This window comes from Sylvia atricapilla, chromosome 7, assembly GCF_009819655.1.
Source record: "Sylvia atricapilla isolate bSylAtr1 chromosome 7, bSylAtr1.pri, whole genome shotgun sequence".
In the NCBI taxonomy this organism is placed as follows: domain Eukaryota; kingdom Metazoa; phylum Chordata; class Aves; order Passeriformes; family Sylviidae; genus Sylvia; species Sylvia atricapilla.
The window spans coordinates 25,348,449-25,361,031 of NC_089146.1; the positions used below are offsets into that span (position 1 = coordinate 25,348,449).

The 12,583-nt window shown below is 39.7% G+C and overlaps 1 protein-coding gene across 1 annotated transcript in view; it reads right to left on the reverse strand.

Annotated features, from left to right (window-relative positions):
- Positions 1 to 12,583, reverse strand: part of CNTNAP5 (contactin associated protein family member 5) — a 266,113-nt gene that overhangs the window by 184,485 nt on the left and 69,045 nt on the right. The window contains exons 2-3 of the mRNA XM_066323037.1: positions 12,216 to 12,326; positions 5,722 to 5,915 (exon numbers count right to left, since the gene is read on the reverse strand). Of these exons, the coding sequence (XP_066179134.1) occupies positions 5,722 to 5,915; positions 12,216 to 12,326 (305 nt within the window). The remainder of the gene's footprint in view (positions 1 to 5,721; positions 5,916 to 12,215; positions 12,327 to 12,583) is intronic.

Genomic DNA, 12,583 nt, shown 5'->3' on the forward strand with positions numbered 1-12,583 from the left:
CTGCTGATGGATAACATGTTAATATCAGCATGAAATTCTCTAGACTCCACCTAAATATCACTTTACAGTTAACCAACGATAAAAGCACATTGTAAGGTCATGGAATTCACACAAAATTCACTTAACTTAAGGCTAACTCCAGGATCTCAACAGTAAAGGGTTATTTGAAATCTAAGTCTATCCATTTTATTCAGACATAAATCCATACAGAGTGCACTTAACAAAAACAGATATACTGACACTTTGAATTATCCTCCCAACAGAAGAACTGCCGTGGCAATATGAAGAAAGACCGATTTCCTGAGAATGCACTCAGGAGGCCACGTTTGCAGCCAGCTCAGTAAGCAAAACTAGAATTAGAAGCAAATTAGTAACATCCAAACAGCATCGTAGAATCAGGCAGCCCTAAATCTGAACAGTCCTAATTACAATAAAAGGATAATGGTTGCCTCTTCAAAATCTTCAATAACATAGCAATGAAAACTTCTGAAAAACCTTGCTTCCCTGCAGCAAGACTGAATTGCTTTCTTCATTCCTGCTTGAAAGCAGCAATTGGCTTTTTGTTCTTTCTTTTTCTTTTCTTAGAACAAAAGTGATGGGAAAGGAAATAACCCACAGATACTCACCACTTAACACCTATTTGACTGGCAATAATTACTGTGCATAAAGGAGTTTAAATATATCTTAATGCTAGTATAGCAGGAAGCATTATAACAAGACAAGCAGAAACTCAATTCTCTAACCCAAGCAAACAATGTGAGACTTCTCATTACTACATGTGGAAATTTTGCTCTGGTCTTGCTTGGAGGGTGTTAGGACTAGGAGCTAAAAGATGCTTTAGAATAAATTAGCACAATTATAAATCTGACAAGAAGATTAATATTCTAACTATGTTCACAATAATTAACTCACCAAAACAGCTCCAGAGTCATTATCCAGCCAGGGTGGAATGGGAAAGTTTACAGCACCCCCGTAGATTTATAAGCCAATTAAGAGTGACCCTCCTTTAGATTTCATTAGGAAAGCCTCTGGTTCAGCAAAAGCTCACACGTGCAAACAAGAAGTTCCTCGATGCCAGGGAATGCAAGGGATCTTTATCACCTCGATTAAACACTTCTCCTGCTCCCCTGGAAATTATATATTTCTAATGCATCCTCAGCCTCCTGCCAACTCTCCAGCCCTCAAACAGCATCCTTGCACCTGTAAGAAGTACGACACCACTGGGGCACTGCCCCAGGAGGGGAGCTCTGCTTTATTCCCTGCATGGTGAAGGTGTCATGGTCCAACACTAGAGAAGCTCTTCAGATCTTGTGGTGAAGCTTTGGGGCCAGGGGTCACAGCCCCTCTCCCACCCAGAGCCATCTCCTGCCTTCCATGTGCAGTGGGCAGCAGATTTATCAGAACCAACCAAGGCAGCTGATAACAGCTGACCATTACTAACCAGCACACTCCTGCTCAACGTGCACTACAGCTGCATGGGACTGCACAGAGTGTGAACTATCTCCCTGCTATCTATGCCATTTTCCCTCTTCATTGCCTTTCTGCACAGATTCATTGTTCTAATATAAAAGCCTTCTCTGCCACTGTCAGAACAGTCTCCCTTTATCTCCAATTCCACAACTTGCCCTTCTCCTTTCAGAACTTTGCACAAAGAACATCTCTTCTCTCCATTTGTTGCATACATCTATGCCTGTTTCGTCCCTTCCTTTGTGCCTTCCTGCATAATTGTGTTTTTCAGCTTTGTAAAGTATTCTTCAATACAGATAGCATAAAAATTGCTATCTAAAATGAAATAGCATTGTATCACAACCCACACTTTTTTTTCCCAGTAAAATACACAATTTGGACTGACTCAAGCTGTGATGTGTATGCAGGTAAAGCAAATTTTGAATTATTCAGCACTTAAAAACACTGAAAAATCATTTACTTGTTACAAGCAATAAGATTTATGTTTTATGTCTCCCAATCAATAGCTAGTGTGTCCACACATAGCTGATTTATCCATATTGAAAATATAATTATGTCTAGTTTGCTCTGAACCACAGAGTCCTTTTGTAACAAGATTATTTAAATACAAATGGGGTTGGAAAATTGGTTTTAAATGGCTAATCTGTCTTGTCTTCAACTCCAGCTGCAGAATTTACTAACATCATAAACACAGGCTGAGTGAAAACTTAAAAGGTTTTCTGATTCTCCCCGCGATCTGTCTATGCAGTCCTCATTAACAGGGAAGTTGATGGGAGCTGTATGCAAGCTGGGAGAGGAGGATAATAAGCCTTGTAATCTCTATAAAGAGAAAGGGATTTTTACTGGTGATATGTCATATATGCTGCTGTGCAAACGTCTGTCTTACTGGCAGCCCAATAAAGAATTTATCCTCCCAGGTCTCCCAGGCACTGCAGAACATCCCTGCCATATGGGTGGACCAAACTTATATCCACAGAGCTGGAAACAACTCCTCAGAGCATCAGAGCACTTGCAGTAGGGACCATCAGACATTTATGGGATCATTAGGAAAAGTTTCATCTGGATGGATTTTTTCAGGGATTATTGAAGGCCCTGCTGTCTTTCCTGCTGTTCCCACCAAATGTGGTCAATGTCCCTGTGACATGCAGTGGGGAAAGGCTGGGCCAGTGCATTCTCCTCCAAGAGACCACTGCAGTGTCACCAAATACTTTCACCATGACTTTCTCTCTAAGTCATGCACATGGGCTGGGAGAAAATGCCGATCACGTATGACTTGGGTTGAGTAGAAATTAAAGATTGGTAACTTGCCACCTTGCCCTGATAGAGGAAACTACCACCCTAAATCCTTTGACAGACCATTCCACCCATTCCCTGCCCTGCACCCCCCGCACCCCCCCCACAAAAAAAAAAAAAAAAAAAGAAAAAAAAGAAAAAAAAATAAAGAAGGGGATAATGCTGGGTTTAGTCTTTAATTTTCTTCATACTAGTACACTTGATATAGGGGTCTGTTTGGGTTTGTGCTGGAAAAAGTCTCAATAATTGAGGGATGTTTTCATTCCTGCTGGGCGAAAAACATCACTGAACCAAAAGCCAGCGCAGATACAGAAACCTCAGTCTGGAACTACCACACTTGTGACAGATTGGTACAGTGTACGCTGCCACAGATTGTGACAGTGGAGGCCACCCTGGGGGGCTGCTTTCCCAGCCCTGTGAGATAGTCCACTACCTTAAGTCAAGGACAAGGGTTCTTTCCTAGGGGTGTGTAATGCAGAATTTCCCTTACAGCTATTCAAGAGCCAGATGTTTAGGACAAACACCGTGTTGTGCTTGTCCTCATTTCATCCAAGGGTCTGAAAAAACCTTTAACATTCAGATGGACAGCACACTTCTATGTTTCTTCTCAGCAAGAAAAAAAGGAAAGTTAGTTATCCTAAGGAAAGGATAACTGCCAATAAAAGAGGAATACTGCATAATTTGAAATTATAATTCTACACATGCTTCTGAAAGCCTCTTTGGCTTTCTTCTTTGTGCTCTAAATGGCTCTCTAGATCTAATTTAATTCAGTGAAGCAAATCCAAAAGTGCCAGGGAAAAAAAAATCAACTTTTTCTTCAGTTAGAATAAAAATTGTACAGAAGGAATTCTTGATCTTCATTAATTCCATAGGTAGACATACAAGCTCCTGAGTGTTAATGAGTTTGCCAGTTTGGGTAGACTAAACTGTATAATGAAATGTCAAATGTGCCCACTTGGGATTTGCATTATCAGATATTTTGACCAGGAAAGTTTCGTGAGGCATCCCAACAATCCCTTCACACTCTCTGGGAACATGGGGCAAATGGTTCTTTTGGGCTGGAATTACATTATTGGCTCACTTGGTCAGTGTGACTCCTAGAAACTCACACAGGGGGAAAATTACCCAAACAATTTGTTTCCTTCTCCACATCCAAAATCTATTTCATTTTTCCTCAATTATATAGAAAATTATCCTCTGCAGTCTGTGGTGTTTTCCATTAGAAACATGTACAAAAATTATCTCTCCAGACAGCAAGCATCCAGGTCTTCTGAGGCTTTGGAACTTACGTCAGGATCTGCCCTGAATCAACTTCATGCCTGATCACTCTAGTAAAACATGAGAGTTCAAATTGCTCATAAATCCTAATTCACTGTTAAATGAATTGTTCTTATTCTGCAGTATTAGGTGCCAGATAAGAAACTCATAAATTGGATCCTTAGGGCATTAAAACTTGCTGTGGCAAATTCTATGTGTTGTCTTTTCAAGTTTCCCTTTAAGAAGAAAAATTTACAAAAGAAAATAAAAGTTCAAGTGTTTCCAGAAAGAAAAGGTCTGAAAAGTTTGACATGTAATAAAAAATTAATTTGTCCTAATATAAAATTTTAACAAGCCACATAATATTTTCAGGCAAAGAAGCACTTAACTGACACCAAATCTGTAAAAATATCTCAGTATGGATTTCAGATTCCCAGGGGTGGAAGTTAAGAGACAGATTAAATGATCACTATATTCAGTCCAAAACTGAAATTCCACTGGTTTTAAATACATATATATATATATATATACATACATATATATAAAAGTATCAGAGCAAAGACAGCCTAACATCATATTTTAAGTGACAGGTGAAGCACTTGACAACTTTATGACCATCTTAGGACCAAAGTTGCTTTTCTAAGGGAAGAAAGATTTCATTGGCTTTCCCTGAATCAAACCATGACAAAGCAAAGTGATGATACAATGGATTTTAGATACACAGAGGCTCACCTCCCTGTACATGCAGCTTCACTGCCAACACACATTCCAGGAAAAATTCAGCAGCCCTCCTCCCCTCTTCCTGCTGTAGCCCAGTTCCCATCACCCACAGTCACTACGTTCTGGAAGCAAAATCCACTTTTGTGACACAGCATTTAAATGAAGTATTAACCAAAATAAAAACTTAAGTCTACTTAGTTACCCTTAACATGCCCCCTTTTATTTATGAGAATAATCCTTTTCTTTTAACACCACATATTTTCATGCTACACATTTTCAGGGCTATTGATCCACATCACATAGCATGGGGAGAATCCCACCATCTTTTACCCATTCACCAACAATTGACGTTTTCTGTACAAAAGGAAGGCTTGTCAACTTCTCTATGCACATCTGTCTGTGGTGCCACTGCTGCCCCATGCACTCCTATCAACAGCACCTGGCGTAGCCACACACTGAACTTGTGACACAGCAATGGTCCACTCTGCATCAGAGTATTAGGAAAAGCCTCGATCACTTTTAGTGTCTCCTAAATCATCTCACAACCCAGGCTGCAGCTCCAGCCTTCTCCAGCTGAGGAGCAATTTACCACCCATGTTCCTCGGCATGATCTCTCTTGTTCTGGCCAAACACACATAAGGCATAGAATTAATTTTCATCTTTCCTGGAGAAAGCACGGAGGTGATTAGCCCCATTTACCCTGGTGTGCCTGAATCAGAGCCAAGCAGGCACAAAAGCACACAGGTCATTTTAAGTGCCCTGATCATCCTCATAGTCTGAAAAACAATGTAGTCCTGAGGGCCTAAACTTGTATTACACAGACCGTGGGTGACACAACCCATTTAGATCAAAACACCCCGCGGAGTCGGCTCAGGTCTGCTCTCACTGCAGCACTCCTTGGATGTGAAGCCAGAGCTGCTTCTCCACATGCCCAAATTAACCCAGAGGGACGTGGGGCCAAAGGCACTGCCAGCTCAGACCTACCCAGACGGCGTCGTCCTGCCTGTAGTGTCTCCAGTTGCGGCCGGTGTCGCTGAACATGAGCGCGTAGCTGGTCACCCAGTCCGAGCTCCCGTAGCGGCCCTGCGTGGCCACCGCCACCACCTCCACTCTGTCTCCCAGATCAACCTGCAGCCACTGCTGCTCGTTGGACTCCAGGGGGGACCAGCCACCAGCTCCTGAAAGATTGGATACAGAGAATTTAGGTGACAGTGACAGCACAAAAAAAAAAAAAAAAAAAAAAAAAAAAAGCTTGATAAATAACCATTAAATTATTTCAGGTTATCACAGAGGACTCTACTTGAGCATGCAGCTGTTTTTTTTCACATTTTAGTATTAGGAACTACACTACATGATGCTTCCATCAGGTTATTTCCATTAACCTAAAGCTCATGTGGAATTCTGAATTTCTAAGACATTTTAAGGAAATTTATTCTTTTTTAGCTGTACAAACATCAATGAGGTTGGCACATGCTCAGTCACAAAAACAAAAAAGAAGAAAAAGAATATCTATTCCCTCCCTGCAATTCTGGGAATGTGGACTTTTAACTTGCAGTTTACTTTGATATTTTCCTTTTTGCTATGTTCTGAAAGAAATGCTAAATGTTAGATATTTTTATTTGAGCCCTATTAAGTATCTGAAAGAATTGTTTAATCACTTATAAATGCATTTCACATAATTTGTTGTAAAGCTAGAAACTATTTGATTGAACAACTGAAAGGACTGCTTTCACACTGGAAAGTAGGCTGTCTCTGACATGAACTTGTAATTCATGTTTGTATTTTAAAAGTAAAGATTTGCACTATCCCTTGAATTCCTTAAGAGGTTAAACAAACCCTGTGGTAACACCAAGCCAATGAATCAGAACTGCAACCACTGCTTGCATTTTACCACTTTGCTCACTACAATAAGTGGGAGATTATAGTTAAAAAGCAAATCATTCCAGACTGGAATATATTATTTTATGGTCTCCTGCTCTTTTTTACACCCTAAAATTACAAGATATGTTTATTTTCCTTTAACTTGTTTCTCCTTGCACCCATTTATTTTCTGCATACACCCAGTGTTCAATTCAGCCTCACCAATAAGCAACCAATGCAGCTATTAAGAACACAAGCCATCGACCAAGCTGCCAAGACAGCAAATTTTGAGGCTGCCACTGCTTCAGCAACCCAACAACTTTTTGTTTTGTCATAATAATGAAGTTTGGAAAAGCACTTCAGTATGACTACAGTGAATACAATGAATGACACTGGGAATAAAATTAAACTGATCTGTCTCAAAGCTGCTCCATGAAAAGCTCACTGAAGTGAACAGAGTAAAAATAATAATAAATGGTCATTCTATCAATGAGCTCAATTTCAATAACTCTGCACTTTTACAAACATCTTGTTTTTCCTGGATAGCATTGTACTTTTCAACCCGCAACTGAAATCCCTTTGTCTAATAGGTGTTAGAATTGCCATTATTTACAATTTATTAATATAGGATTTACCTGAACTCCTGAAACAGAACCACATCTATTCCACACCTGGAATGGAGTATTGTTCCTGCTCCCCTGGATGACTCAGCCTTCATTCTTCTATAAGAACTCTCCAGGGAAAAGAGTTTGCCACCAAACCAATGCAGACTGCTTCTTAGTGCCATGATTTACCCTTTTCAATCACAATAGAAGTCTTCATCATCACTGGATATTTTACCTGCCTTAAATAGAATACTCTCTCCTATGATCATACCATGAAACATCTAACAAGAATACTAGGAATTTCATCACTGATTTCTTCTTTAACTAATTCATAGCTCTTTTAACTCTATATCTATACATAGCTTATATAAGACTGTAATGCCTCCTGTTAAAAGTCCTAACAAGTTTACCTTTCACACTGTCATTTTTTTTTATATATATTTTAAGTGCCATATAGAAAATGTGTTGTCTGTTTTAAGGTACAAACTACAGAGTTGTATTCAAAGACAACAAACTACAGATTTCTCCTACACACAATTGTGACTATTGCACACAAGAACCAAGGGCGAACTTCCTTTGGTTTGTAATATCCAGTATCTAAAATAGACTCTGAACACAATAGTTGCTGCTTTTTTGCTTTTCTTTTTTTTTTTTTTTTTTTTTAAACAGCCTTATTCCAGAAACTGATAGGATATAAAAATCTGCTTCAGAAGTTCTGGCAAAATTGTTCCATTTATGACTCAAAAGAGCCTATTCTAGATGTTTTCAGCACATATTAAAAAGAAAGTTGGCATTTTCATCTTCCCTGCATTCAACATAGAGAACGACAACTAGATGAAGGAAAATAACTTACAACAAAAATATTGCGTGAGTTTTCCATTAAAAAACTACAAAACCTTTGCTTCCTATGTTCTAGTTTATACATAAGTTCTTATGCCAGGCCTGTTAGCACAGACGCTTCCCAGCAGTTTGTCAAACATCATAACTAAATATCTACTTTATGATTTCTCCCTTCTGCTGCTGTGGCAGAAATGGCAGAAATGTGATACGCTTTCACACAAGAGTTTGGCTTTACTGTGCACTGCTATTTTCCAGCTTGAGCACAACACCACAGGCTTATAATTTCCAAGTCAAATAAATGATACACACTGAACTGAAATTTTGGAGATCTGTGCTGAGCTTGAGCTCTAAAATCATAGATTACATGGTGTCTCTGAACTGCATCTCTCATCTCTCCTTACACGAGCACATTTGTCTGCCGAGAATGTCACATCTTTAGATGTAAGCACTGCAGACAGCACTGACACCTGCTCGTAGCATCACCTCTCCAAAGCTGGTCTTGCAAGAAAGATATCAGCTACAGGCTATGTCTTCACAGAACAGCAGCTGTTTTCTATATTTTTTCCTGTAGAGGAGAAAGCCCACTGTGTTTCCCGCTCTCAAACCTTCCACCATTACCATTTCCACACGTGGACAGTAATTCTAGTACTAGTACCAATGGCATCTAAAATCCCTGCAACAGCAAAGCTGCACTGGCTGCATGATTGAGGGCAGAATTGAAGCTTTTCCCACAGAGCCTTTCTCACTTCTGCTAATAAAGCAAACACGTAGCTCCTGCTTGCTTCTGTGGTTATCCCAAATCCTCACCAAATACTGCTGTGAGTGCCAAAAATCAATGTTCTTTTTGCTCCACATTTACTCCATTATAAAGAGCAGGTTGCACAAGGGATACTGGTCTTTTTTTCCCAGCACAGTCTGTGTCTGCACAGCTCTTTTATGCACATCATTCCTGATAGTGTGTTACCAACCCATCCCGTACTTTTTTTAGTAAGTAGCAGAAAAGCACAACCCAAGCAGAGCAATTACTTAGAGCCCTTTGCTCCTCTAGCCATCTTGATGCTTGCCCTGTGGACTCTTTGCCAGCACAGGCCCAAGATAAAGGACAAGAAGGCTCTCATTGGTAACAACATGGGCTACTGAACACACAACTTACAGGACATCAGCTCCTCTGAACAGATACAAGAATAACCAAACATCTTTGTCCTGCAACTGGGCACAAAGATATTGAGGAGAACCGTATAACTTTTATTAAGTGTGGCATAAACACAAACCAGACAAAAAGTTTGGCTTTGATTATGCCCATCAGACCTGCACACTTGTTTTAGGTGTGTTACGATGTCACGTTACCTCTCACACAAAAACAAGAGACAGGATGCTCAATATTCCCCCTTTCTGCCCACCAGGTTCCCACTGGCATTGACAGGATCCTGCACATTGTGCTACACCATCATTCCTCACAGCTCACACATTTCACATCTTCTGGGGATCATTTCAAAGGAGGCATTCAACATGGGGAAAATACCCCAGTGGAGAAACAAGACCATAGGAATCCAATATATTGTTCATATTCTCCATGGCAACAAATCATAATGCTAGAAATACGTGGAGAGCAAGGATCTGATGGTTTTTCAGTTGGAGACCTATATGATTCCAAGAAATATGATCAAATACTTTTGTTTCTTTTTCAGACTGTTTGTACATTTTGCCACAGTTGTTTCAAAAATTGCATTTAAGCCCAGTTTTACACAGTCAGTTCTTTATGATGTTCCACAGGGCTGCTCAGGATGTCTATACTTACTTGTAGTTGATTATTACAAAGCAAAGGGAATTATTATTTCCACCCTACATGCCTTGCAAACAACTCAAATGGCTTTATAGCACTAAAAATTCCTGGACTTCCCACTGCAACTAAGTGCTTCCCTGCTGCAGAATTTTTCTTTAATGCCCAGATCAAACACTTCCTGGCCAGAAAACAAATTCTTTTTGACACTATATATACTTTATATTCTCATACATAATTGCCTACACTGACTACTCAGGCTGAGAGCTAATAAGAACTGAAAAATCTTAGGTGATACAGTCATATTGTAGCAATTTTCTTATTATTTTTCATTATTTATTTACTGCATACAAAAAAGCTGATAAATCCCTTTCATGGGCAAATAATATATTTCATACCTCAAAATCATATTTATCAGAATTATACTAGGTCTTTAGCATTACCAGTATAGATTTATCGCCATTTTAATTAAGCACTTTCAGGTGTTCACACAAAGCTTTACTCATGGGTACTTTGTGTGTTTGTTTTTTCAAAAGGCACATTCCACTACTGCAGGCCTCTTTTTTTTTTTTTTTTTTTTTTTTTTTTTTAACAACAGCCTTTTACTTATTGTTATCTCTTTCTGCACGAACTTGATGAATTAGAACTTTCTGTCAATAAAGGACTGGGTTGTGCTTTATAAATTCATCTTCACTTGTTGCATTCATGTTTACATTATGTTATATAATATACATATATTATAACACATGTATTATGTTCATCTGGCTTTCTACCCAGAGGCTCTGTTCCCTGCAGCACTGTCTTATCAATTACAAGCAAAGGTAAACCAACCCATCAAAACCTCCAACATTATCAGAAAGCCACAGCCCAGTCCTTGTTGGGAAGTATTATTCCCTGTAAAGATACCTACTATTTGCATTCAAGTGACAGTCAAAGAAAGTTTCTACAGCCACCACCTACCACTACTGCTCTTCCAACCAAGGTCAGGCAGTGCTTTGGCCAGAGTAGACTCAGTTCTCCTCACAGTAGGTGTTATAGAGCTCATTGTGCTGGAGACAGTGTTGGTAATACAGAGATGTTTCTGCTACTTACTGAAAATTCCTTACACACAGACCAAGACCTTTTCCGCTCCTCACACCACACCACTAGTGAGGAAGGCAGGGGGAAGCAAAATTTGGAAGTCGACATAGCCAGGACAGCTGACCCCAGCTGACCACATGGATATCCTTTATAACATCCTGCTCAGCACTGAAAGCTGCGGGATGAAGGAGAGGAAAAGGGGGATGTTCAGAGCAATGGCTTCCCGAGTTCAGAGTGATGGCTTCACTTTTACTCTTGAGATTCTCTCCCCCATCCCACCAGGGGAGTGAGTGGCTGTGTAGGGCTGAGTTGCTGGGCTTTGTCCATGACATGTGCCCAACATGAGCCTCAAAGGGCTTGAGATAATTACAGATTTGATTGGAATGTACTAGATTGAATTTACAGCTGTTACTGCTGGTTAGTTATTAATCAGCAGCTTCTGTGTTTGCCATGAGGCTTGCTTCCCTTACTGTTTATTAGACTCTACTGCTCATTAGTAGCTACTTTTTGCTTTTGCTGCTTGCTGTACTGCTTATTATTTGACTACTGGGCCTGGGAATATTTTGATAACAGCAATGCCCATGCTCCTGGGCTGGCAGGTGGCCAGGGCATCTCTGCTGCTCCTGTGCATTAAGAAGGCTGGAACTCCACTAAATTTTTCTAGTAGTGATCTATCTAGTGTTTCCTAAAATGAAATTCATATGTAATATGATAATACAGGGCCTTCCACTTTTAGAGGCTCTGCCTTGGAAACAAGATGACAGCTGACAATTCAAATTTGCAACAGGATGTCAAATTATGTCCCAAATATTACCGATTTCTTCTTCCTGGTACTATGCTTCATATTCATAGTTCTACCTGGTGTGGAAACTTATTATCTGGACCTCAGACATTCTTGATGGCAAATGTCTGAAAAGTTTTTCACGTTCGCTATTTCTGCAGAGTTGTGTAATCATTGAATTCCACTGGAATTTTATACTATTAGCTACTGCCTTTAACATCTACATTTTTGAATAGGCTCTCAAACCTAATGACCTTTAAACTCTTAAAATATGGGAATTCATCCAAAGCAAAAAAGACTATCTGAACTTCCTTAATGACATCTCTACAAGAGAAGTGGAGATCTTCAAAATTATTAGAAGCCTTCTATAATAAAGGAGGAAATTACTCCTACATAGCACATTCTCAGGAGCATAAATTAATGGCTCTATTCAGCTTGGCTCTGAATGCACTGCATACAAACAGCATAGAAAGTTATTCTTTGTACAAGTGATTAAAATGAATAGTTTAAACATTTCATACTGCAGTCTTACCATCTCGCCTGTTGAGTTTTGCAAAGCTGGGACTGTGAGTACTGAAGAGCTCAGAGGAACTGGTAAGGGCAGCGGAAGGTAAGGGAGATACCAATGCATCATCACAATTATCTAAAAAGGAAAACAAAACATATAGAGGTCATCATATGAGCAACACATATGTCAACCTGTGTTATCTCCAGGTGGTGCTCTTTCTATTTAGTAGACAGAGAGTGGGCACACAGCTTGAATTGTGCTTCAGTTCACACCTGAGGACTGAAATTAGCCCTCCAGAATGGTCTGGTGGGACAGCAATCACATGGGAGCTGCCATTAAGACACTGAATGCTTGAAAAACTGGAAAATGTTGTCCTTTTAGTGAATGAGATT